Here is a 25184-nt window from a genome sequence, read left to right as displayed (position 1 = left end):
GTGAAAAGAAAAATCTTCTTTATTTCTTTGGGTCATAAAACCCAGGATTGAAGGGAAATTTTCCGCTGTTCTGCAACTGTATTTACTGGTACATGAGAAATATTTTCAGTGTTCTCTCATACACTCTGATTGTGGCTGAAAAGGAACATCTGAATATTTTTCTATATCAGTGGTAATTTTTAAAATATTTAAAACTGCTTAATGGCAGATGTTAGGAACCTGTATGAAACTACCTTCCACGAGGGGAAAAAAAAAAAAAGATAAGACAGCACTAAAATGAGTCATTGATTTGTTATCTACAGGTGTGATTTTTATCTTTAGACCTCTAGATGATTCTTTCAATATAAATTAATGATATAATTATGGTTGACTTCTTACTGTTGGTATGTCTCTGATAGTGTAAGACATCAGTGACCTTCATGAAGTTGTAGCAATACATTTAGGAATAGATGTGAAGTGAATTTATTGGTGCACAGGTCTGGTTTCAGTATAGGCAAGCAGTGTTTGGAAAAAGGATTTTGATTCACAAGTTAATTGATTTTTCTGTTGCAAGCTCCATGCAGTCACCTCAAAGCAGTCTACAAGTGTTAATGAAATAAATCTCGAGAACACATATTTGAGAGAAAACCCAATATGTTCCTGCTTATAGGTTCATAAAAAATGAGGCACAGAAAGGTAAAAGTCTTTGCACGCTCACCAAGATGATTTTTTTTTTGTTTTGGGTTCCTGGTAATCTGAAAAAAATTTCATGGAGGTGACCTATTGGGACATGAAATAGAGTCCTTTTCTGTCACAAACAGCCTCATCATATAATATATAATTCATAAACTGATCAAGGTTGATTTGAAAGTGGCCGTTGTTATTCATTTTGGAAATCTGCTTCAGAACATCGCTGCTCTGATGGTTTGACACCTTAACCTCATTTCCAAATTACGTTTATTCACGTGCAGCTAACGCATCCTTGTTCTTGTGCCAGAATCGTCCATTACATTCATTTTTTCATTTAGTGCTTTTTAAAATCAGTTTAGGCTTAGACATCCACAGATGTTTTGGGGCTAAACCAGCCAATTCTTTTTGTCTCCATTTCTGCCAGTAATCCCCTTCTGCACATATCTTCTTTCCACAAAGGTGCCTTTTTTTTTTTTTTTTTTCACAGCTGCATCCTGTCTCAGATTGCTTCTACTTTTATAGCTAGACTAAACAAGCAGCAAAAAGATTCTTTTAATAACCTCCTGGTTTAAGTTACCTATGATTGTTTAAGTAAACACATCATTCTATTTGAGGTGAAATGTCCTGATGTAAACATCTTAGAGTCACTCAGAAAAAGCTTCATTAATTTTTTGGTGCCTTTCACAATTTTTCACTTATCCTGACACCTCTTTTCCTTTCAGCAACAATAATGTTTTTCTATCAACTTTGTAAATTCCCCTGGTCTACCTGCAGAGCACCAGCAGGACATGGGTGTTAAGAGTGCTCACAGGTACCGGTCCTGAATCTTAAGTTTAGCAGTTTCAGAGGGCTTCTCTCTGGATCCTTACGTGACATTTAGATGGGGTTGTTCACTTGTCTATGTTACTGCTTTTTGGGAAATCAGCATCTGAAGCTCATCACTCTATATACCCATAGCTTGAGGACTGGTTGGAAGCAAATAGAAGGAGTGTAAGCTTTGCATCTGAGTATATAGGTATATAATCTCTCTTCTGACCTATTCGCACCTGTATTTGTACCATTTTTTGATTTATTTTAAAATTTATTTGATTAAAATCTGGACAACAGAAGTATTTTATACTTGCCCCGGGTTTATACCTCCTCTGTAAATATGTGGACCCTTACCTGCAACAGTGATACTTTGGTGACTCCTCATTGCAAGAAGGTCTCTGTTAGCCAGAAATGTGCTAAATGTGACGGGTTAGTGAGGGGTCTAAATGATACGGGCAAGTCCTCATTAAATAAGAATAGCAGGAGAAATAATTTAAACTAATAAAATTGGGGGGGTTTAATGTCATTAGAGGTTATTCTTAATTTTAAGGTTTATTAGCTAGGAATTTCCAGATAAGTACTGGAGAAAATAATTCAGGAATCCTGAATTTCATGAAGTAGACTTGCTGACCTGAGAGTCCAGTTTTTTATTTTTTATCTCGTTTTACTATCACACTGTGATTCAGTCATCGAAGGTAACCTTTCCTGCACATATCATGGGCTTATTCACAGTCAATCCATCAAGAAGATCCATTAAGAATGAAATCTGCACTCTTTTAAAACAGTTTGTGCTTAGACATCCTCATATGTTTTGGGGCTAAACTCAGTTTATCCCCGTTGTTTAAAAAAAAAGTTATCCAAGAGGTCAGTGCTGCAGCATGCCGAATGCTCTGATGCTTATACATAAAGAGTATAAACTGCATGCCTAATGTAATATCATCTAAGAGCTTTAATTCACATTTTCTCAATCATTTTAAATTAATGAAATTTTAAAAATGAAATTAAAATATGAAATTATGTTTCTGCTTAAATACCTCAGGGGTTTGGGAACAGGAAGAATAGAAAGCAGGGCTTTTTTCTTTTTTTTTTAAACCTGATGAATATTTAGAGAAGAATCATAGTGTTTAAGTAAGAGAGAGTTCAGTGGGCAACACTGAAATGCCATCTTTTGCTGTATGAAGATAGAGATCTTATCTAATTTAAAATGTTATCATATAGAGAAACTACAGACAAATTTAGATGTATGGTAAGAAACTATAAGAAACTAATAGCTATATTTTTATTTCAACTTCTAATGTTTCAGTCTGTCATTTTGGGGACTAAAGAAAATTAAACTTGTCAGTTCAGACAAATATCATAAAGGGCTATAGGGCAAGTATTTTTAATCAAGTGATTCAGTGGGGATCATGGTTAATATGCTTGGTGAGATTTCAGGGATATTTCTAAATAGTAGAATGCTTGGACTGAAAATGTAAGCTGTGCTGAAATTAATCAGAGTTTTGCATTGATTCAGTGCAGACAGGATATTACTCAAGATACTTTGATGCCTGCTCTGTACATGCAGTTTGAAGATTGTTTGGATTTGGGGATTCATCTGTGTAAAATTTATGAAGTCTGTTTTAATGATTGTCTGTCAGACAGAAGATTTCTGGAACACTGGTCGGAACTGCTTGCTTTTCTCTTTCCATGTTGGGACAGATATTGAATATAGAGAAGGTTTAATTCTTACTTTGGCTAGAAATGGCCATTCACAAACCTCCAAGAGTATCTATTTGAATTAAACATCCCAGCGCTCAACATGGGCTGTGCCGAGGAATTAATCCAGTCTAAATTTCTAGGAGGGCAGTGGTTAAGTTGCAGATCATCTAACAGGGAACTCTGATGCCCTGTTAAATCTGACCAGGTACCATCTGAGAAAGAGCTGCTTTCTCATCTGGGGAAGTGATTCAAGTGCTTTAACATGTTCCTGTGAAAAGGAGCTGCTGGAGGCTGGGCAGGATCGGGGCATCTCATGTGGCCCTGGAGGTCTATGTCTGAGCAGGCTAACCCCACCATCAATTTCTCAAAGCCTAAAGTTACTACAGGGTCATATTTCCATGGAAAGATACTGGACAAGGATCAGTATCAAAAATTTGTTTAGATACCATGTGACCTATTTTGAAGAGGCACCAGTCTTGAGACTGATATAAACAGTGATAAATAGTTTCTAGTTACATCTTGCATAGTTACAAGGTGGCATAAAAAGAACACCTTTGTAAAAAACACACAGATTGTTTTACATATCTGTCATACCACGGGATTGCGTACTTCGTTGACCTTTATGAGCCACTTTAAATTTACTTATTTTCACCAAATGTAGGTAGGGTGCGTATCTGTTGAATCAGTAACTTCATCGTGGTCCGAACGGTTCCTGTACTTTGGTGTGCTAGCACTTTGCCATGTGTTAACGAGCCCAAATGACAAACAGCAGAAGTGTGGAGCAGCAAATTCACAGTCATGTGGCTCCTCCCTGTGAGATTGCAGAGAATGAAGTTTGGACGGGAGCAGAGTTTCTTGCAGGCATCGGGCACTGATTGGCCCCACGCACCGTGGCTGATAACAGCTAAAAATAGCACCGGTATAAAAGCCCAGCGAGCAGCACAGCTGCCCTGGCATTCCCTCCTCGACTGCCAGCGAGGGAGGAGACGGTGTTCTCCGAGTCCCTGCAAATATGTGACCAAAGAACATTCTGCTACTTAATTCCACTTAACAATTAACTTGTCAAATAAAGACACATGGGACTGTGTGACTCACGGGGAAGTAACCAAGTTCTACTTTAAACAGAAAAAGACACAAACCGAAGGTGAGATTTTCCAAGCAGATTTTCTGAGCAGAGCGTGGCAGGTGGGCCGGTGGAATGTCTTTGGAAGTGTGCCTGCAGAATATCTGTGGTTTTACGTACAAGAACGTTGTATATATACTCACATAATCACCCTTATAGGGAGCATACTTTGTGACAATGGAATTCTGAACACTTGGAAAAACAAATGTGTTTTTATTTGACAATGGTTTGACTGAGCTGGCATTGAAGACTTCAGGAGTCTATTCTTAGGCTTGCTGTTGATTCTGGGGAAACCAGGTCACTTCCTTGCATTCTGTTCCCTTTCAAGCTCTGCCTGTCTTCTGTTTTAAACTGTAGACTTTGGGGGAAGTAACTTCAGTTGATTGCATTGGAAGATAAACCTTTGGATGTCTGAAGTGCTTTGGATGTATAAAGACAGCAGACACCTGTGTTGAAGAGCTCCCCTTTTAAAGTCTGGCAACAGTTACATTGAATTGAAAATAGGGTGTAATCAGGGAAAGCATTAGAGACTCTTAAAAATAGGTGGCAGTATCAGCCCTATCAATAGTAATCTATTCCCTCATGTATTAATTCCAGTTGTCTGAGTCCTCTTTGATTTTGTGAAGCATTTCACTATGGAATTTGTATGGCTGGATTTCCTTTCAGTTTAGGGTGTTCTGGTTCTTTTGTGAGGTTTTTTTTGGTTGGGGTTTTTTTTTTTTTTTTTTTTCTTTATAATAATATACTACAAGGTTTATAATTTCCTACAAGATTGATAGATGACCTGGCTAACTTGCCTTCAGTTTCAATTCGTGATACTTAATGTTCTGAAAAGGTCACTTATAATTGCTTAGCTATTTTCCCTTTCATAAGAATATACAATTACCTTTTATTTTCTTGATACATCTCTCATAGCAAATGAAATAACTGCAGAGGATGTTGGTTTGGTAGTTCTGTAGGCTAAAGTCTTCTTTTTCTGGTCAGGAGACCCAACATGAGCAGAGGGAGTAGAAAGTCCCACACAGGGGCTTCCACCTAGTTGAGACACAGGGCTGAGGGGAGTCAATCCTTACAAGTACACTTGACTTCACCCTTTGGAACTCCGGCTTTCCCATCTGAAAGTCAATTTTCTGTGTTAAAGTGTAGCCAAGAGGTAACCTGAGAGTCTCTTACTGGTGCCATCCTCTGCAGGGGGAATTACACTTTCTCTCAACATTATGATATATATCTTTATATATATTTATGAATTATTCTGGCATCGACTCTCCTTGCTGCTTGGCTAGGAATGGGTAGTAAAGGGCTCCATATCTCATTAGCACTTTTCTAACTGATGTAAGTCTCCTGGGAAAAACTAGTCCATTTTCTAGAGTTGTATCATAGTTGTCACCAAGGTCAGAGCAGCAAGACTGCAAAGTTGACTCTGGGTTTTGACATTTCAGTGATCTCTCAGGTTGCGTCTAGGCATTGGAGCCAGTGACCAAGGGCCTACACCTTCCTCATAAAAGTGATACCTGCTACATGCTCTGTGAAAATTTTGTGATTTCAGGAAAAAATGAAAAAATTTTGGAAATTCTTCCATTTAAGTGAAAAAAAACCTTACATCTTTTTGGTTAGACTACCCAGTATTCCCAATTCTGACAGACTTAAACAAGATCCCATAGCTATTCAGACTGTGCTCAGAGCTGAATTTCACACTAAGATTTACTTTCAGTCTTAAGCTCAGCTATTCTTTAAGAATTGCCACTACTGTCTTTCACTTAAGAATGTGGGACGTGGTCTCTGAAGTCTTCATAACCTGCATGTGGTGGTCACCAGTGGAAGTCTGCTAACTTGAAAGTCTAGCTCCGTTTCATCCTGCTTGTCTGCATTAACTCTGCAGTGAAAAGGGTCCTCAAGCAAAGAAAAACTAAAATGAGATATCACCAAGTCAATGTCAGGTGCTCCAAGATGTTGAACTCTTACTTTGAAGAAAGAAGGGGAAAAAAAACTCCAAACAACCCACCATTCATTTAACAGTTTGAGGTGATGCACTAAGGAAAGTGAGCTTGTTCACTGGCAAACTTTGTGGAAACTTTATCACAGAAGTACCAAAAGGTGAAATGAAAAATGAATGAGGGCAATTTTCTAAGGAGAATGGAAGAGTTACACAGTTCCCTGTAAGACTCAAGGTCAGCCAGCTGCATTAGCCCAGGCGTACAGCACTGCCATTGATGAGGTGGACCGTAATGTATGCAGAGGCTAAACTTTGCTGCCATAAAGAGAGATGTAAAGATGTTGATCCCTGCTATTTCATACTGAACAAGCGTGGTTTTATCAGGGAGCCAAAAAGTGTACGTACTATTTGGCTTTTCTTAGAGCCAAATAGTACGTACACCACAGAGGATCCTGTAAGCCGCTGTGCAGATCCACGCACGGAACCTGCTGTGCAGGTACATTATGGCTTCATCTGGCACAGCTAAATGTCACTGATGCCAGCATCTGAACCCAGGGGAACTACTCTGAGTCATGGGTAATTTCAAACTGAGTTGCTGAAGACTTCGTATTTTAGAAATAACGTGCATCAGAATTTAGAAAATAATCTCTGCTTTTGGCCAAATTGTTTGCTAAACAACAGAGTGAATACAAATGTATCCAATGAAATCAGCAGCAATTGTGCAGTCTTCGGGCCTTTATTTACTGGGGGGAATTGAAGCCTAGCCTGAGATCTGCAGGAGTTGTACAAGCCATTTTGAACCCTTTCCGTAAATAATAGTTCCTAAATTGGGATTGGAGTAGTGTGTTGTGTGCTGGTCTTTTGCCTGGGGGATTTAATCCTAGTTTGCATGCACATACTTCAAATCCTAATTAATTTAGACTTAATTTATGACAAGAAGCATACAGAGAAATGAACAGAAATAATCTAAAAAGGGACTTGCACTAAGAACACTTGTAAATTAAGACTGGGATATGCATTACTTACTCTGTTGCAGACTTGCAAGTCAAAATCATGTCATTTTAGTTCTTAACTTTAGCAGTGGGCCAACAATAATGGGTATATCATACCTGGTGGTGTTTTTCTTCATCATGCTTAACAGCATGAAGGATTTGTTTTGAAAAGCAAGGCCTGAGGATATCTACATTCCTCCTTTTATCAGCTACATTATCCATATAGCCCACAGTTCAGGACAATCCGTAATGCTCTCCATTGTATCCTCTACAATGCCACTTTCCAGAGCAGTCTCAGTCCTGTTTGGAAGTATCTTTTGTTTTTAATTGAAATGACAGTTTTGGAATTATAGTAAAATAATGACGTAAAGGAATAAACCCCTGCCCTCTAGAAGCCTCTCTACTGAATGCAGCATTAGGAGATGATTTTGTACCTTTTAAGTGCCCCTTCCTTATGAATGGTTAGCTGTGACTGCCTCAACACGAGCACTGAGATAATTATCCATGATGAAATCCATCTTCACACTGAACAGTAGTGGGTTTTTCTTTTGAAGTTGTTAATGCTTATTAATGTTACAGCAAAATTTAATACTGCATCCGTGTGAAAACATATATAAAAATAATTTCATGCTTTTGGACTAGAACTTACTTTGCAAAACTCCTGTCTGAACTGATTCTAGTGATCTACCATTCTGTTAAACAGCTGAGTTTCATCCAGAGACCTTTAGAGCTAAAATAATGCATTTTAATAATAAGGTAAAGGAGGGCTGCCGTAGCTCATGGCTATGATGGATTTGTAACGTCTGGGGGATGGATATAGAGTGAGCTATCACAAATTTGACAGTTAATGGAGTGCAAAGTTTTCTGGCCTAGTTTTTGCCATCCCATCCCCTTTCTTGGGACATTCAGGTTGTGTGCCTGTTGTATTACTTGATGTCTTTTGTTCCGTGCCCCTGCGTGTGGGACAATTTATAAAATTATGAGAAAAAAATTACAGTTCCTCCTCATTCCATCAAGCCAACATATTTTGAGGCTCTGTATGTCTCTGGAGTTGAGGGGAAATATCTGCTCACCCAACCTCGGCACAAAGCTAACGAGAAGAGCTTTGTACATACAACCTTGCATGTCTTGTATGTCTGGGGAGGGGAATGTGCAGTCTGGCCCCAAATATCTGAGACAAGTCCCTTTTGATTTTTCTGAAGATTAAACAAGACTTGATAGTGACGGGTTGTAATTCAAAGAAAATTAAAATTATTGGATTGATTTCTTGCATATGTTAACTTGTTAAATAAGTAGCATGTCGAAGCTATTAGCATGCAATAAATGCAATTGTTAATTAGCAGTAATTCAGAACTGTCCCCAGAAGGTATATTTTCATAACCCATTCAAGCATGTTGGTGTAGTACCTGTTTGCTGCCTAGTTGTTGGTTTTTTTAGGCAACTAAGCAGTTGAATAAATCCCAGGTAAAATCACAGCCCCAAATACCATTTACTGTAGCTGCACCAAGATTTTACTTTGTCTTTTCATCCATAATGGAGGTTTATTCACAACAGGAAGAATGTTACCTGTGTCGTATAAAACTTACGCTGCCCTGCTCTCACAGGATGAGCTGGGTGGCAGCACCAAGTGAGCACGGGGGGATGGATGCGCTCAGTGCCCTGATCCTTCTTGGTAACTTAGCGGTCTGCTGGAGAACTCCACGGTAGAATTACATTCTGGATGCTTGGCCTCTGCTTCACCCCCTCGGGACAAATCTTTGCTGGAAGTGAAGCTTACATCAGGCTTGTGAAAGCTGATAGTGTGTCAGAGTTCACCTACAATAGAGGTCTTATGTGGAGACGTGGCGGTTCCTTTTCTGAAGCTGTCCTCTTCTTTTATTAATGAGATGATGTGCTCATATTCATTTATGCATCTCATAAACCTCAAACTATAATGACTGGGCTTATGAAGAGTTCATAATTCAGTGTCTAATGTTCTTGTACGTAACTCAAAGCCTCTGCTACTTCTGACTTGTGAGAAAATGATAGGCCAACTAAGCGACTCATTCTTTGCAGTAAAATGAGAGTGTACTAATTATTTATCAGTACCTTACCCTTAATTTGGCTGAAGAAAGAGCTGATTTCATAACACAAAATAGAGCCGTGTAGACAATAATAGCCATTATAGTCAAAAAGGTTCCACCCAGATGTAAGTGATAAGTCAGTTTTATATGACAGCAAAGCAGTAAAAGCATGAATAGATTCCTGAAGTAGTACATATATATATATATATATATATATGTATTTCCTCCTACTCACTGCCTCCTACAGAGTTTATCTTAAATTCAGCTTTCAGAAGCTATTTTAAAAACCACAACATTTATATGAACAAGGGCTCTATTTTGCGTGGTCTCTTCTAGGGATTATATAGGGAGATTTTTGAAAATCAGAGGGTTTTATTAAGGTGGGCTGGGTTATTCTCTCTGTGGATACCAGCAAGCACAGCTGGAATATCAGATGTGTGGTGTTCACACTACAGCTTCTGTAGCCTCTGAGCACCCCGTATCGAGTCCAGGGGCAGGGGGTGAGTGCAGGGTGGTGCCTCATGGGTGAAAGTGGATGGATGGGGAAGGGACCTTCCAGGGGCACTGCTGCCCAGAAGCATCTTGAACCAGATGGGATCTGGCCCGTTCTTGCAGTAGCTTATATCTGGGTCAGGATGGAAATGGCTTCAGGGCATCTTAGCTCCCTTTCTCTGTACTGCACAGTTTCCCTTCTGCTTTACTGAGCCTCAGCACAATAATCTTCATCTTGCAAATTACTTATAATACACCACTAAACCCAGACAGTAATTGGGAAGGAAGGATTTAAATGTTTTGACACTTTGAGTCTGTACCAGAATTGCTACATCTAGAGTTTAACTTTCAGAAGCACAAGGCACGCACAAATTCTGAAGCGGGAGATGACACGGGCATAGTAATCAGGCACTAAAGCCACAGATTTTTTTTACTTAATAATTACAGTGGGATTTGTCTGACTATTATAATGTTTTTATCTGAGATTGTTACTCTGGGCTCTCTTTATTACCAGTAGAAAAAAGTAGGCACTTCTAGGGCACATTTTATCATTCTAAAACAGGCATCTAAATAGGTCACATGCGTCGCATCTTATAAGTGCCGATATGTTGAATGCTGATTTTAATTAAACATTTTGGTTTAGCATTAGCAGTATTAACCTCCTTACTGTTCTCATAGCTGGCAGTATTTTCTCTTCCAGAGTTGATATATATGCTCATGTGATATAAACTGTTCAAAGCAGTTCAAACCTGTATCAAAACAGTGTTTTCAGCGAGGCTGGAGCTACAGGTAACCTCAGTCAAGATGACCCACTTCTCATTGTTTCCAGGAGCCCTCATTAAAGGGAAATTATGTTGTTACGTGAGGTGCTAAAGCAAAACAATTTTTCAGCAAAAACAAAAGCTTACAATCATGGAGTTGATAACATATTTAGGGATGCCTGTTAGAGATATGGCAACTACACTTATGTTTTTGGCAGACTTTTATAACTGTAATACATAATTACAATGCAATGATTCTTTTTGCCACATGTAAGTACACTTAGCCCATGTCCTTGGAAGTTTGCCGGTAGGCCTAAGAATAATTATACTATAAATGTTTGGTAATTAATGTGCCTAGTCCAAAAATTACATGTAAAAATTTGAAATCAAAGGAGTAATAACACTTAATTCTCTTATAGTTAACCTTCCAGTTATTTGAATGAGTGCTAATTAGATCTAAAAACCATAAGCACACTTTTACACTAATTATAATGTTGATTATGTTGTAATTACAGTTGCAAGAGCATAATGAGATTTACTTGTTAACTGTTTCAGTGTTTCGTGGAGTGCACATGAGACAGCTGTTGTGGGAAATTCCCATAGAGCTTACCCAAAGAGCCACAGAGGTGTTGGCTGCTACTGCTCTGGACCCGTGTCAAATGCCTAGAGGTCACGGGAGGGAATTAAAGATCATCACGAAAGCCCACAGCTAAGAGCGCTTTCTGGAAAGGCAAGTGTTTGATCATGTTAAAACCGTACCCGAAAGGCCTCTCTGTGTCAGAAGGAGAAGGTAAAACTGCTCATGTCTGGTGGTGCAAGCTGCCAACAGCCTTGTTCCCTGCCAGAACGGGCAGCGTGCAGGGGTGCAGGAAGAGGCTTCCCGAGGGCAGGAGGGCACCAAGTCCCTCCAGGCAATGAGGACAGTGAGGAGGAGATCCCACCCAGCCCCTTTGCCTTTGCTCTCCCCTCCTGTGCCAGCACTCCCTTCCTCCAAGCCTTTTAGCTGTGTCAGGCCTTTCTGTCCTGTGCCACATCTCGCTTAGGGCTGCTGTGTGGCGACCTCTGAGTCACACGAGGAATGCAGGGCGAAGGAAGGGAGTATAGATGATGACAGTATGTCAGTGGCAGGCCGAGGCCCTTCAAAGTTTTCTTCCATACTCCACCCCAGCGTATCATCACTGTCCCATCCCACCTCTACAACCAACACCCTGAGGGACACACCGAGAAATAGTTATGGGACCCAAATATTTCAGTTTCCCAGGGCCCTGAAGCTCTTCGTTCCCCTGTGTAACCCCATTCCCATTCTGCTCCTGAACTCCCTCAGGAATGGTGGCACCGTGGGGTGTTTTTCTCAAACACTGAGTATTTAATTTTGGCTTCTGCACTGCTCTGTACCTCATACAGGTGTTTTTGCCAAGGCAGAGCTCTGCTTTTCTGCACGCTCCTTGCACCGATGCAACAGCTAATGCACAGGGTGAAAAAGTTAGGCTCTTTTTTCCTTGCCATTTCTAGCAGTAACAATATTAGGATTTTGAACAGCTAGAGGCAGGAGAAACAACCTTCAGAAAAGAAGGAAAAAACATCACTGTGGCTTAAAGCAATGAAACCAGCCTGCTGCAGACTTCCCTCTTCCCCTGTCACTGATGCTCCCAGCCGTAGAATAAGGGAGGGAACAACAGAAACGCTGAAAACAGGGAAGAGCAGAATTATTTGCTCAGAGACTGATCCTGCCGTAGGTACCAGGAGCTTGTCTCCTCCCCTGTGAGTTAACCCCACCCTCTTGTTTTATGCTCTGGGCTATTTTGGGCAGGCAGTGAGAACTGCAGCTCTGACAGATGAGGATACTGTACCAGAGCACAGCAGCACTTGTTGCTCTGAAGAACTACACAGCCGTAACAGGGACTGCTTCTCTGCTGCCTGCCTTTTTTTTTTTATTGATTATTATTTATTTATTAACCTGCAAACTTGTTTTCTCCACTGGTTTCGAGCTTTATTGTTACAAATGATGTTTTAAAAGCTTTGTGAGAGCTGTTCGGAAGGGAAACCTACCCTCTGTGCAGTTGAAACCTCCTTTTGCCACTTAATAGCAGGAGATCATCTGGTAGCCTTGGGGGTGAAAAATGACAGACTCTGTTCCTGCTAATGGGGAAGGAAAGGACCCTGAAATTGAGCTTTTTGTGAAGGTAAGTTGCACGGTGAACTGGACACTGGTGTGACTCTCGGATCAGCTCGGCTTCTACTGAATAATCAAACTTTAATTTTCTGGCACCGAGCAGAAGCGGCGCTTTGACAGCCTGTTATCTCTTGCACACACGTTCACATTGCTTTCTTCTTCATGACATTAGAATTAGGTAACGTGGAGGGAGAGTCAGAGTTCCTGCATTTTATTGTTATTTCTCTCCTTGTGAGTTTGTCCTTTTATTCTTTGCCTGCTGCTTGCAGTGTACTGTGTCCTAACTTTAGACTTTAGGCTTTGGGTTTTTCACTAAGAATCCCTCTTCTCCATTTTTGGGAAGAGAGCATGAAGAGCAGAGGAGTACCATCACTTGGTCCCTCGGCTGAGGCTGTCAGGTCTGAAACACTAACGGACCATAAAACAAACAGGATTGAGGTAAGCTGGCAGTCTTCTGATTATTTCCTGCAATACTTTTTTTTTTTTTTTCCTTAATAAAATGAAAACTAAATCAGTTTTTATTCTCAGTTTCCTCAGCCCGAAGCTCATTCTGATTTTATACAAGGGTAACTGAGAATAGAAACTTATTTAATGAAAAGATAGAAGAGTAAGTACACCTGTTATATGGAAGAATTTCAGAATGTTTCAAACTGGGTACATCTGTTGGTCTTGGATTATGAAAATCTTACCATTAAAGTCAGTGACACAGTTCAAACCCATTACATATACTTAATAGCAAACGCTGTCCTAGTGAAAAGCTCAGATTTTTTGATGGTCAGAGCATGTTTCAAAGCCTCTATGTACATTGAGACTGAAATCCGCTCTGCTTGTATAAAATCCAGGTGTTTGGTCTCTCTGAGTCTAAACCGTCCCTGTAAATCAATAGGATTATTATTAATATGCGGGAGTTACATCAGACCCTTTGCAAACAGAGCACTGAATGATTGGGAAAGCAAATTCCAGCCCCTCCCTTCTGTCAAGTTGAGGGTATATAATTGCTTTGTACTCCCTGATGGATATTTTGGGCTGTAAGTTGAAATGTCAGCCACATCCATGATGTGTATACATGGCCTCTTCACACATCTTCCAAAACCAGTCAGTTCAGGTGCAGCCTTTCTGACCGAGCCAGCATCGAGGTCTTTTTCCCTAGCAAACAGATTTTGCAAGAATTTCTGGTTCATAAATGCCCAGTAGATCTTTTGTTCAGAGCTTAATGTATTAAAATGGACCTGCTTGGGTCCATACATCCATATACCTTGCCTCTTACAAGTTGTTGCTACAAAAGTGAATTTAATGGAGATGTTTGTGAGCTAAAACATAGGTTAGTGGGATTGTTTGGCACTCTGTCATCACAAGTGTATTCTGGAATGCAAACCTTTAGCTACTGATTTGTTTTAGCGCCCACACTATTTTATTGAGGCTGATACGGATGTTTATGATGTATGATTCTTTGACTGCATCAGCTGTTATAGTGAAGGTCGCTGCTTAGATTCATTGTGTGAAGTTATGGATCCATAAGTTACTGGAAAAAATTTGCACTGCATTCAACTGAGGCATGCCATCAGCTGAAGATTTATAACTCCAGAAAGAACATTTTTAGTAATGTGACTTCCTGCATAATGCATGTTACAGAATTGCATAGAGACTCACAAAAAACTTATAATTTGCAGAGCTGAAGCAAAAGAATTAATTGGTATCTTCCTGGAGACTTTCCATTTAGGTTGAAAAATTGCAATTCTTGATGTTTTGGAAAGGTGCCATTAATTTAATTAAAAGTCTAGAAAGTTGTATTGTAAAGTATGTAATCAGAGTATTAAATTATACAGCTCAGAAGAGATGGGCTAAAAGTTGAAAAATAGGAACATATAAGAGAAATGTGAACAGATGAAAACTTTTCTGGAGCATGAAATTTAAAAGAATGAAATATTAGTAAGGGGAGATAAACAGGAAGGGTGATCCAGGAGAGAATCTGCTAAGGAGAGGGTGCTTACTCTGTTTTAAGGCTGGAAAGAGGAACAGAAAGGTGGCAGCTTCTGGATGAGCATGAGATACTGGGACAAGTGACAAATCTAAATATGCTGGACCACACTTGAGGCAAGTTCTAATAGCAGGAGGTGTTGGGGTCAATGAGCATTTCATCACTTGATTTTTGTGGAGCTCATACTTCACTCGAGGAACAGAATTCTGTCCTGCATCCCTGAATGAGCACACAGCCAGAAAATGCAGAGATCAGTGAGAAAAATGTAGGGCAGTAGTTGTGGCCTGGAGAAAACTTGTCTTCCACAAGCACAAATAAACCAGAGAGGGTGGTTTTTCACCAGCCATAGAGTCTCGAATAAAAGCAGTTTCTGTCTCAGGTTAAAAAAAGAAAGGTGTTACACAATTGCTCTATTTCCCTTTTCTATTTAACATCCAGGAGAGCAGGAGCCTTAGAAAGACAAGTAGAGAGATGATTGTAAACAAGAGAGCCGTGCTGTAACCCAATGCAGGTTAGCTATCTCCTGAGCCATGCAGATAGGCTGGGCACCACCAGGGCACCGCCAGCTCAGCCGCCACGGCAGAGACAGGTTAAGTGGTTATCACACCTATTTGTTATCATCCCCATTGATTTTACTCTTTTTCTAACAGTGCCCTAATCTGGATCTGTGAGGGTTTTTTTTTTTGTTTTGGTTTTTTTTTTTGTGAACGAGTGTTTGTTCTTGCAAGGTGTTTGATTGAGAATAAACCCACCCAAATCTGGGGCAGGACACAAGCAGAGGGATGGTGAGAATGGGCAGAGCGGAGGAGTGGTGAGGTCTGCTGAGGAGATGGTGCCGCCTTAATCAGATCTGCAGTTTGTGTAAGCAGGCCTTTTGTGAACACTGAAACTCTCCGGCAGCAATTCTCTCTCTAAACTTGTTTGACAAGGAATTGGAAGAGGCTGCCAGAGAAAAAGGCTTGATAGGCGGTAGTGCGAGACGCTGGCAGCAGCAGCTTTGGGGAAGCGAGCATCAGGAGGTAGCGCCTGCTCTGTGCTTAACCCAGCTTGTTGTAACTCGGGTTAATTTTAATTCTTTGTGTGCTGGAGAAGCAAAGTGCTTCTGTATAATAAATGACACCCTGATGGAAGGTATATTTAGCTTTTTCTGGCAGTCTTGCACCTGCATCCTTGAACATAATGACTAAACTGAAATGGTGCTCTTTTTACATACAGACTATTAAAATATGTATGGGAGGGTCACAGAACTGTTGGTTTTTTTGCTTGCAGTGGAAACAGGTGTCTGGATGTACATTCCTTGCATTTCAGAATTAGAGTAGTGCCTCATATCCAGAAAGTTAATTTGAAGGGATATACATTGGAAACACGGAAAACAAAGCATGATACAAATAAGACTTGAGAGTACACCTGTCTATTTGCATTGGTCAGGAAGAGTGCAGTCTAGAAAGCAAACAAACCACAAGAATGGTCCAAAGTACATTTGATTTTAAAAAACTTCCTGTTAAACCATATTTCTGACAATCAAAAGATGGTAGCATCATCACGGTAGTAGAAGAATGAGTGGTGAGCTGGCAGACATTTCTGCAAGGAGTCATTGTTGTGGTATTGAGTAATTAACATTCTGGATATGTTCATCAGCTCAGGTATGCAAGACCTTTTGATTAAAAGGTGTAAAGCTTTACTTCACAAAGTGCCACACTGAACACCCATCTAGAAGATGGTGCTTGAACTCATGAAGGTGCTTGCAAGTGTAAGAAATAGGAGAGATCTCTTAAAGGCCTTGATCTTCCACACTCGCTGATTCAGACGTTGAACATATTCCTGTCTGCCAGCTGAAGGCATAAAGCTTTAAAATGCACTGACCACTCTCAGCCTGATCCTCCGACTTTGAGCTGAGCGTTGTGAATGACCAGGCACAGTGATGGTGTATTTGCAGTGTCTCAGGGATACAGTACCAGCCAAGGTATGGTTTAAAGACTAACAGCATCGAAGTATTTGTAGGGTCCTTTACAGTCACTTCTTGTTGGAGGATTATCACGAAGAGAAGAGGTTAGTCCTGGTATGCTCACAGTCTCCTGGAGCAGCAAACAGACACGCAAGGAACCTGTGAGCTCTTTGTCACCTCCAGTGGTTTCATTTCATGGAGTTTTAGGTGTCTGTTAGGAGTATGTTTAAAAGTGATGGCAAGATTTGGCACCAAACTTATGATCCCTGAATGAATCAGTCAGTCAGAGAGCCTGGTGCTCTGCTGGAAGAACCAGGACGGAGCAGTCAGCCTGCTGATTTAGTCTGCTCCGTCTAAAGCCCAGGAGTCGCTGCTCTCGGGAGGGTGTAGCTGCCCTTCTCCTCTCATTTGGACACAATTATCCCTGAAATCCCACAGAGATGAAAGATTTTTTGTACTCTGGGATTTATTTTTGTGCATTTTCTGGATTTTTTTTTTTTTTTTTAAAGTTTTCTCTGATGAAAAGTGATTTCAAACTAACTGGATTTTGGAGAACTGCTGCAATGTAGCCTTAAAGGAAGATACAAATAAAAATGTTACTCCTGGTACAATCATTCCCCACTATTAAGGCTTTTGTAGTTTTAAAGTAAGAGAGTCACTGTGGTAAGAAAACTGATTTCAATTTCAGAATTTTGAGGTTCTCAAAACCAATAATGGCTTTATAAAGTGGGAGAGAGAACTTGGCAGGAACTTTTTAACCCATTACAATAAGACAGGCTCTGTATATTTTGAGTCATAGACTACCCTCAAGAAATATTTTGATGATGAGCAGAAATCAAAATCAGTTTTGGAAGGCACAAAGGTAATTTCTATTTCTTGATAAGTGTGAGTATTTTGCTCGGTATTATGGACTCAGCTTTTGGCTTCCATACAAAATCATTCTTAAGTTCAGCAAAACTTTCTAGGTAAAGAGGAAATAACAGAGACAAGCGCGCTGAAGAATAATGATACTAAACCATCTGGTTTAACCCGTCTGGTGGTCCAAGACTCACAATAACGTTTTTTTGGATCCTTGGCCATGTGGTTGGCCAAGCCTCTCACGTTTCGAGAGAGACATGGCCACCCTACAAAGCAGACACGTGCACTGTGTGCAGTCTCTGCCAGGTCTCAGCGGCCACCCTGGAAGTGGCGTGAGCATGTGAGGGTGTTATGGATCTTGCATTTTTCATCTATTTGGAGATGTCAGGGCGCTGCAGTTCATGCCTCTTCCAAACTTATTTTGGTGAAGCAATATATGAACAGCAGCCTAAGTCTCCTCTTCTAGCGTGCTGGCCTTGTGCATTGGTATTAAGGTTACCAAATTTACAAGGTTTACTAGTAGCCCAGACACCAGCATATATACTGGGAATAAAACAGTTTTACTAGGTTTGTTTAAACATCTATAAATGTGTTTGATAAGCTCCATGCAGGGGGACTCAGGTGTTTCAGTGTAATTCTGACTCGGTTCCTGTTTTGCTTAGATCTTTCCAAATCAAGGCTGACTGGGTTGAAGCCCATAGTTTTTATATGTTTATGAAATGGGTACAAGAAGAAAGTCAGGCCTCCTGAATTTGAATCACAAATTAATAGTAACTCCATTATAGACCCAGTTAAATCAGGGAAATGCTGCCTGGACTAGTAGTTACCTCTCTGGTCTTTTTATTAACAATTTTCAATAAAATAATAAAAATAATAGTCAAGGGAAAACCACCTATCTTGGCAAGATCTAATTTTGCTTTAATCTTGTTAAAAAAAAAATCAGTGAATTAACAAATAGCTGCCTAGCAAATGTTTTAAAATTACAAGTTTCTTGTTTTCCCTTGTGGTGAAGAAAAACAATACTTTAAAGAAGCTTTAGCCTGAGTTATACAACCCAGAGTCTGTATGTCTGCGTGACTGTTTTCTGTCTGAGCATTTGCAGGTTTTGTTTTGCATCAAGACAAGTGCCTCATTGGTGGGAATATTAGAGACGGGCAGTGAATAGTTTAAGCAGGCCAAACTTATAAAAGGACTTGGCAGGGATATAATCACTATCCTTGCCACCTTGAACCTAGTCTGGAATGCTTTTAGGATTGCTTGGGAAACTGGATCTCAAGTTCAGAAGCGATTTTCAACTATGTCTCTTTGCTCTAGTTCACGATCTAATCATTAGTTTATAGCTAAAATGACTGACACCCTTATCTGCCATGGTTTGGGTTTTTTCCTCATATAAATGGCTGTGACTACTTGCTTTTTATTAAACTTGATGGCATCAATATATATGTTAATTGTGACCCAAACATCTGGTAAAAATGAAACACATTCAAATACTTTGTTGAATATGTATATACTCCATCTACTAACTTCTTCCTTTATTCCAGCTTTTCTGAGCCACATAGTCAAACCAGGTACAATATGTCTACCATGAAGAATTGGTGATATTCATAATTACTATTGCTTGCACTTAGAAACAACCATCAGTATGCTTTGGGTGCTCTAAATTTAGCTGCAGATTGCTCTTCTTCCATCTCTGGCAGCACATGTCTCACCAGGCTCACAGGTTGTTGTGTCATGGTTCAACGATGACAGTGAAGCTCCACTAAGTGTCCCCAGGATACTTTTATTGGCAATATATGGCTCTGCTGCAGCTATTCCAGAACAGCAAATGTCACAGAGATCGTTTGACACAGCATCCCAAAAATATACAGGGACCCTTTCCAAGAGAGCCAGTAGGAAGTACGTCTGCCTGTGCTCCAAAGTTAAATGTTAGTATTAGTTCACCTAGCTATGTCAAATATATTATTACTTTGTGCCTGGATGACACCTAATTCTTAAAAATCTGGCAGGTATCAGCAAAATAATGCTGCAAAGAGGTGACATAAAAACTAATATTTCCATTTTGCAGCTAAAAGCTTTGGTAGAAGATTTTCCAAATTACTTTTTTTTTTTTTTTTTTTAAACAGAGTCAGATATTAAAGGGCTCTGAGTTTGTGTGTTAGTTTTATACATGAATAAAAGGTTTGAATGATACTTTTTTTTTTTTTTTTTCAGCACAGGCTGACTCAAAGTCATAGGGAGAATCAGTTGGAATAAGGAAGGATTTGTTTTTGTGCTGGATTCATACTGTGTTCAAATCTATAGATCTTACGCAAACTAGGAAATCAGAGCAGGTACCTAAAGTGCTATAGTTGGTACTCTGAATATAGCTTCAAGGGGTTTGTTTGGCACAGTAAAGTTTAACGCTGACAAAGTCCAAAACAGATGCTTATTCCCTTTCCTTCTTTGCCCCTTGCTCCCCCTATTTGTTTGCACTTCTGTATTGCTGACATGCAGTAAAACTCATCTAGATGCAATAGCAGTGATATATATGTACATCTGGAGCTATGAGTTAAAAAGATATTTGATTGTTGTAGGTCTGATGAGTTTAATCAGCATCATGTATTCCTGGCAGGATTTTTTTAGAGTTAAGATTTGGAAATTATTACAGTGGAACAAAAGTAATTCAAAATATATTCAGCTGTGTTTTGAAGTTCCAAAGCCAGTAATTTTATCTAATAATACCTAAGGGTAGAACTTTCTGTAACTGATTACATTTACAGCATGTCATTGCTCTTTGCTATGCAACTTTTGATTGCAAGTTCACACTTAAATGTAGAACAGGATCTTTCGTCTGACTCTTAAATTAAATGACTCTTTGTAAATTAGTTTTATTCTGTCCCTCTCAAATATAATTTCATAACTTATCTTTTAGAGTGTTTATGTTTTTACCCATCTATATGTATAATTTTAAATGGTGGTGTTCACTGGCTGAAGTGGATCTTCCATGATATAACACAGATTCCTCTTGGTTCAGTGACTGATGCACCACGGAAACTGCATGACTGCAGTATAAGAGAAGATGTGCTCAGAAAAGAGACTGGGGCATGAAGCACCTGAGATACCATTCTGTAACGCACTGTAACAAAGTTTTGCCATGTTAAAATGGCCCCAAGTGTTGTCAAAATCCAAATAGACATATTTTTGACTTTCCATTCCGTGTTTCAGCACTTGATATAGAGCAACAGCCACAGCTCCAACCAGGTGGAAACTCTGATTTTTGTCTTTTTTGTCCAGCTCTAATCAAAATATGAAAAGGTCCTGCCATGCCAATTCTGCAATGAGTTAAGCTTAGTAATATTGCTGGGCTACCACCCCAATTCTTGGGAGGCTTTATCTACTTTTTTGCTCTTCTGCCTCCTCCAGTGGCCAGAGACAAGTTATTCAGGCTCTACTCACCTTGATAAAATGCTGATACTAGTCCTTCTCCACCAGATGTGGACATGCTGTGGCAGCAGGGAACATTCTTCACCCTCATCCCCAGCATGGCATCCTGAACACCACTTACAACAGAAACATGAGATGGGAACAGGTCACTGATGTAGAACTGTCTCCTAATAAAGTATACTGAAAATCTTGATTTCTTGGACATAAAAGAAATCAAACCAGAGGAAATCGGACATTTGTCTGCTCCCAGGTACAGGCTGCTGGGTGCTTTATTAAGTGCCTGGACATGAGCTGGCTCCAGCCCAGAGCTGGTGCAGCGTGTTCTCACCACACTGTGCCCAGCCAGGTAGTGGTGTGGTGGGGAGCTCAGTCTGAGCTGCCTCCCACAGCACTTGAGCCAAAGCTCCTTTCCCCTGGCACCCTGTCCACTCTTTTCTGCCCTTCTTTTTCATTCTCAGGGTCTTCTATATTCTGTAGTGCCTTATTTCCTTATTTTTCAACTTCTCTGTTTTTTTCTGCTTGTTCTCACATGTGTTCAGACTTACGGGAATTAGGACACTGGTATTAAATTTATGATATCTATGTTGGTCACCAGGGTACCCTGACTCAACTTCTGCCTAAGAGGTATCGTATATCTGGAGCTTGGGTGCTTCTCTATTTTTTTTCCTACTCACCTGATTGCCAAAAGATGTTGAAATAGCCCCTTCATAGGTATTTCTGGCAACTTCATAAAACTGAGATAAAGCACTAATTGAAATGTATTTCAGGAGGGTTGTGTTGTAATAACTTAATGCCTCTATAGGACAGTAGGAGTTGAACATACCCCTGCTACAGCTACTTTGATGTAAATGACATTGGGTTAAGGATGAAGTTGCTCAGATAGTGATAGTTTGCTCTTCTAAACCCTTATTCTTGATAGTCACTGATTTTGTGTGCCGAGAAAATGACAGAAGCCCATGGCATTCACATATGTGCTTGATGCAAAATGCAATGAGAATGTTCAAAGCCTAATATTCAAGGCTGAAGCTGATTTTAATTTACTTTAAATTCTATAAAACTTGAATTTCACACCTTTAAAACTTGCAAAGATTATATATAAGAACAGTAATTTTTTTCCTCCTCATGTAAGTCAGGCTGTAAAAAAAAGCCATCTCCTAACTATTTTTATTGCTTCTTTTGCATTTGTTGGTTTCCTCTGGACTAATAAAAAAAATATCATGACTCAGTTCGCCATTCACCCATATTTCAGGTGTTAATGCATGTTCATGATACCGGGAATGGAGTTGACACACAGAGGAGGTTTGCTTGATTTAGGTATGGCTTCAGTTTCCCTTTCTGTTAACCACGAAGATGCCAAAACAGATATAAAACTTTCTAACTTCTGCTGCTAATGAAGACATATACATATAATGCTCTGCTGTTTGGAAAAGGGCTAATCACCTCCAAAGAGTGTGTGCTGCTGCAGGCTAGTGGTGGAGTTCGAACTATGATGAGCTAATCCATGGAGATGTATCCTCTGTCTCAGAAAACATTTGACTCAGCTGTCTGCAATTCAGAAAAGATAGTTTAGCATAAGTTTTAAATGTTCAGCTGTTTGTTTGCTTGTTTGTTTGAAATATTTAATAGTAAAACACAGGGTGATAACAGAAGATCTATAACCTTCCTAGACGCTAGCTATTAAGCATGTTTAGACCCCAGTTCTGCAAAGGAGGCTGTGCAGGCTGCTTCATACTTTGGCAGCCATCTCTGAACATGATTCTCTTTGCAGAACCCAGTCTCTGGGATAAAAACCAGAGGCCTTTTTAGAGCAATTCTGAAGTGCTTTAACAGTCCTGGTCAGCACTTTGCAGGTGCAGAAGCCGAGAAGCGGTGACCTTGTGCAAGGAGGTCCAGCACAAACACCACTCTGGTCCTGTGCTGCATCCTTTAGGCATAGCTCTTGTGTCTTTTGGGTTTTGTACGGCACTTAGCACAACGGATTCAGTGATCGTGTGCCACATTTCCTTAGTAATTCACAGTAAATATTCCAATAATAAATACACAAATTATGCTAGTCACAACTACTCTTTTATTTATTTATTTTTCCGTTGCTATTAGTAGGGAGGTGTTGAGGTTTAGATTATCTTTTGGCTGGCTATTTTGAATGCACACAGAACTAATGTGTGTTATGATATTGGAAAAGATGTAAAGAAGAATAATTTTAAGGCTTAAAACATACTTAAGATTGCCATCCTTAAGGCAGTCTTTCTCATTTAAGTAGAAGACCAAATGTCGCTTGACTGCACTATTAAATGTATCTGTGGGAGGCTTTTTAATATAGTAGTAACAGGTATAACAAGACATATCAAAAGTTAGTTAAGGTCAGATACAGTCAAGTTAGAAAGAAACTTAATAGTAAGTGTAAAGTTTGGAACCGTTGGAATAAACCACAAAAGAATTCATGCCCTTTCTTCTGGTTCAGGTCAAGACTAGATATGCTGTAATTAAACATATACAGCTAGAGTCAATAAAGGAATAAACAAGCCATAAAATCTACAACCCAGGAAGGCACTGCACTGGAGGGTATCTTGACAAACCAGAGCAAGGCTTGGTTCAAGCACAGAAGAACACTTTGATTTCCGTGTCTCTGAAAGACAGCACAAATTTGGTTGAGGCCAGTCTGATGGGAATGATGTTTGGAGGCTGTTTAAAAATATCTCTTGATGTCCTGTGTCTGTAATGGGATGTGATTAGTTCAGGTGGTGGTTAAATAGGTGATTGCTTATCTTTCTCTGGATATGCAAGGCCAGACTTCAGAGGGGCCTCCCCTCCCAAGGCTGAGCAGGTGCTGGCTTGGCCGGGGCTCTGAATGCTGTGTCAGTATGGGTCAGACCTTGAGAATGAGGTGAAGGAAGAGCTAAACTGGAGATATGAGAGCTGAATTCCCTTTCTGTCTGTCATTGCCTAAGTTATGCCTCATCCCCGTGCCTTGGCTTCATTTCCTATGAAACATCTGCACCAACATTCATTTTAATATCTGTGTAGCCCAGTAGCTTTGTCCAGCTAAAATCGCATTCCTTCTTTTCTCTTTACATAGATGAATGACTGTAATAGCTACTCAAGCATTGTGGTTTAACTCCTCACAAAATACAGAATTAATTCTCAGGTCAGGCAGGTGCTTCTCTATATTAACTGCCAAGTTTGTCCTCCCCGTGACATCTTAACACCCAAATAATCATCCTGAACCTTGCCACCCACTGCATATAGCTATTGTTGGTTTAGGTGCTGGTGTGTGTCTGTACCTGTGTATTGTCCGAAACAAGTGGAAATCAGAGAAACCAGCCTCGATGCATCATCGCTATTGTTGTCAGTGTTTTTCTAGATGGTGATTCAATTTGTGTGGGTCAACAGGCACGTTGTGTTACTGCTTTCCTTTTGCTTTTAGCTGCTGAATGGGCAGCTTCAAACAGATACGAATGCATATCATGGGAGGAAATTATTTTCTTTCACTGCCCTGTGTTTTGTGATGAGCCATTGCTGCTGATTCAGTGTGCAACTGGAGACCTTTTTTGTTTGTTTATTTTATTTAGAGTATTTTTAAAAAAGCTGTTCCTGGATGAAGAGGGGTTGAATCATGGAATATTCCTGCAGGTTATAGGATCTCTCAGAATGGCAATTTTAGTTGTTTTTTTTTTCTGTGCCCAGGTCTTTCAAATGTTCAGGACATGCCAGAAAGATCCAGTGCTCCAAACCCCATCATTATTAAGCCTTTATTCAGACTTCCATTAGCATTTGGATCAATTTAATTTACTTTTCTTCTCTGACTGTTGACTTGCCCATGCAGTCTGGCAAGGAATAGTATTTTTGCCTTGATTAACTGAGTTTTCTTGTATTGAGGTGCTCTAACTTTGAATTTTTGGTTTTGTTTTCTTTCTAAAGTCAATATATTTGACACCCCCAGTTAAGCTCCAGATCCAGTTCTAGAGATGGGTCTTGTTCAAAAATGATCTGTTGCTTCTTCTGCATTAAGCACTCACCCTGCTCCAAGACGGAGCTGTGAGGATCTCCTCAGAGTGCATGAATGCAATCTTTTGGGGTTCAGTTCATCTCCAAGTATGTATTTCTCTAAACACTCTGTAAATCTTCCTTCTCACTATTGAATCTGTAATAAAGGCAGGTAACCATACCTGGAAGACTTGTTTCAGACTGGGAAGTATGTACCTGCCCAGCCTGCTGCGCTGAAACCAGCAGCCCTGTGATATGTGTCTGTTGTGATACTCATCCTCT

The 25184-nt window shown here is 39.9% G+C and overlaps 1 protein-coding gene across 2 annotated transcripts in view; it reads left to right on the top strand.

Moving 5' to 3' along the window:
- Positions 1–25184, top strand: part of CLIC5 (chloride intracellular channel 5) — an 83533-nt gene that overhangs the window by 8608 nt on the left and 49741 nt on the right. The window contains exon 1 of one of the 2 annotated variants that reach the window (XM_074895507.1): positions 12561–12724. The exons of the other annotated variant lie outside the window; for it this stretch is intronic. Coding sequence (XP_074751608.1) covers positions 12662–12724 — 63 coding nt within the window. The 5' untranslated portion in view covers positions 12561–12661. Of the gene's footprint in view, positions 1–12560; positions 12725–25184 lie in introns of those variants that run through there. 2 annotated transcript variants of the gene reach the window in all.

This window comes from Athene noctua, chromosome 1, assembly GCF_965140245.1.
Source record: "Athene noctua chromosome 1, bAthNoc1.hap1.1, whole genome shotgun sequence".
Lineage (NCBI taxonomy): Eukaryota > Metazoa > Chordata > Aves > Strigiformes > Strigidae > Athene > Athene noctua.
This window is presented reverse-complemented; position numbering and strand designations above follow the sequence as displayed.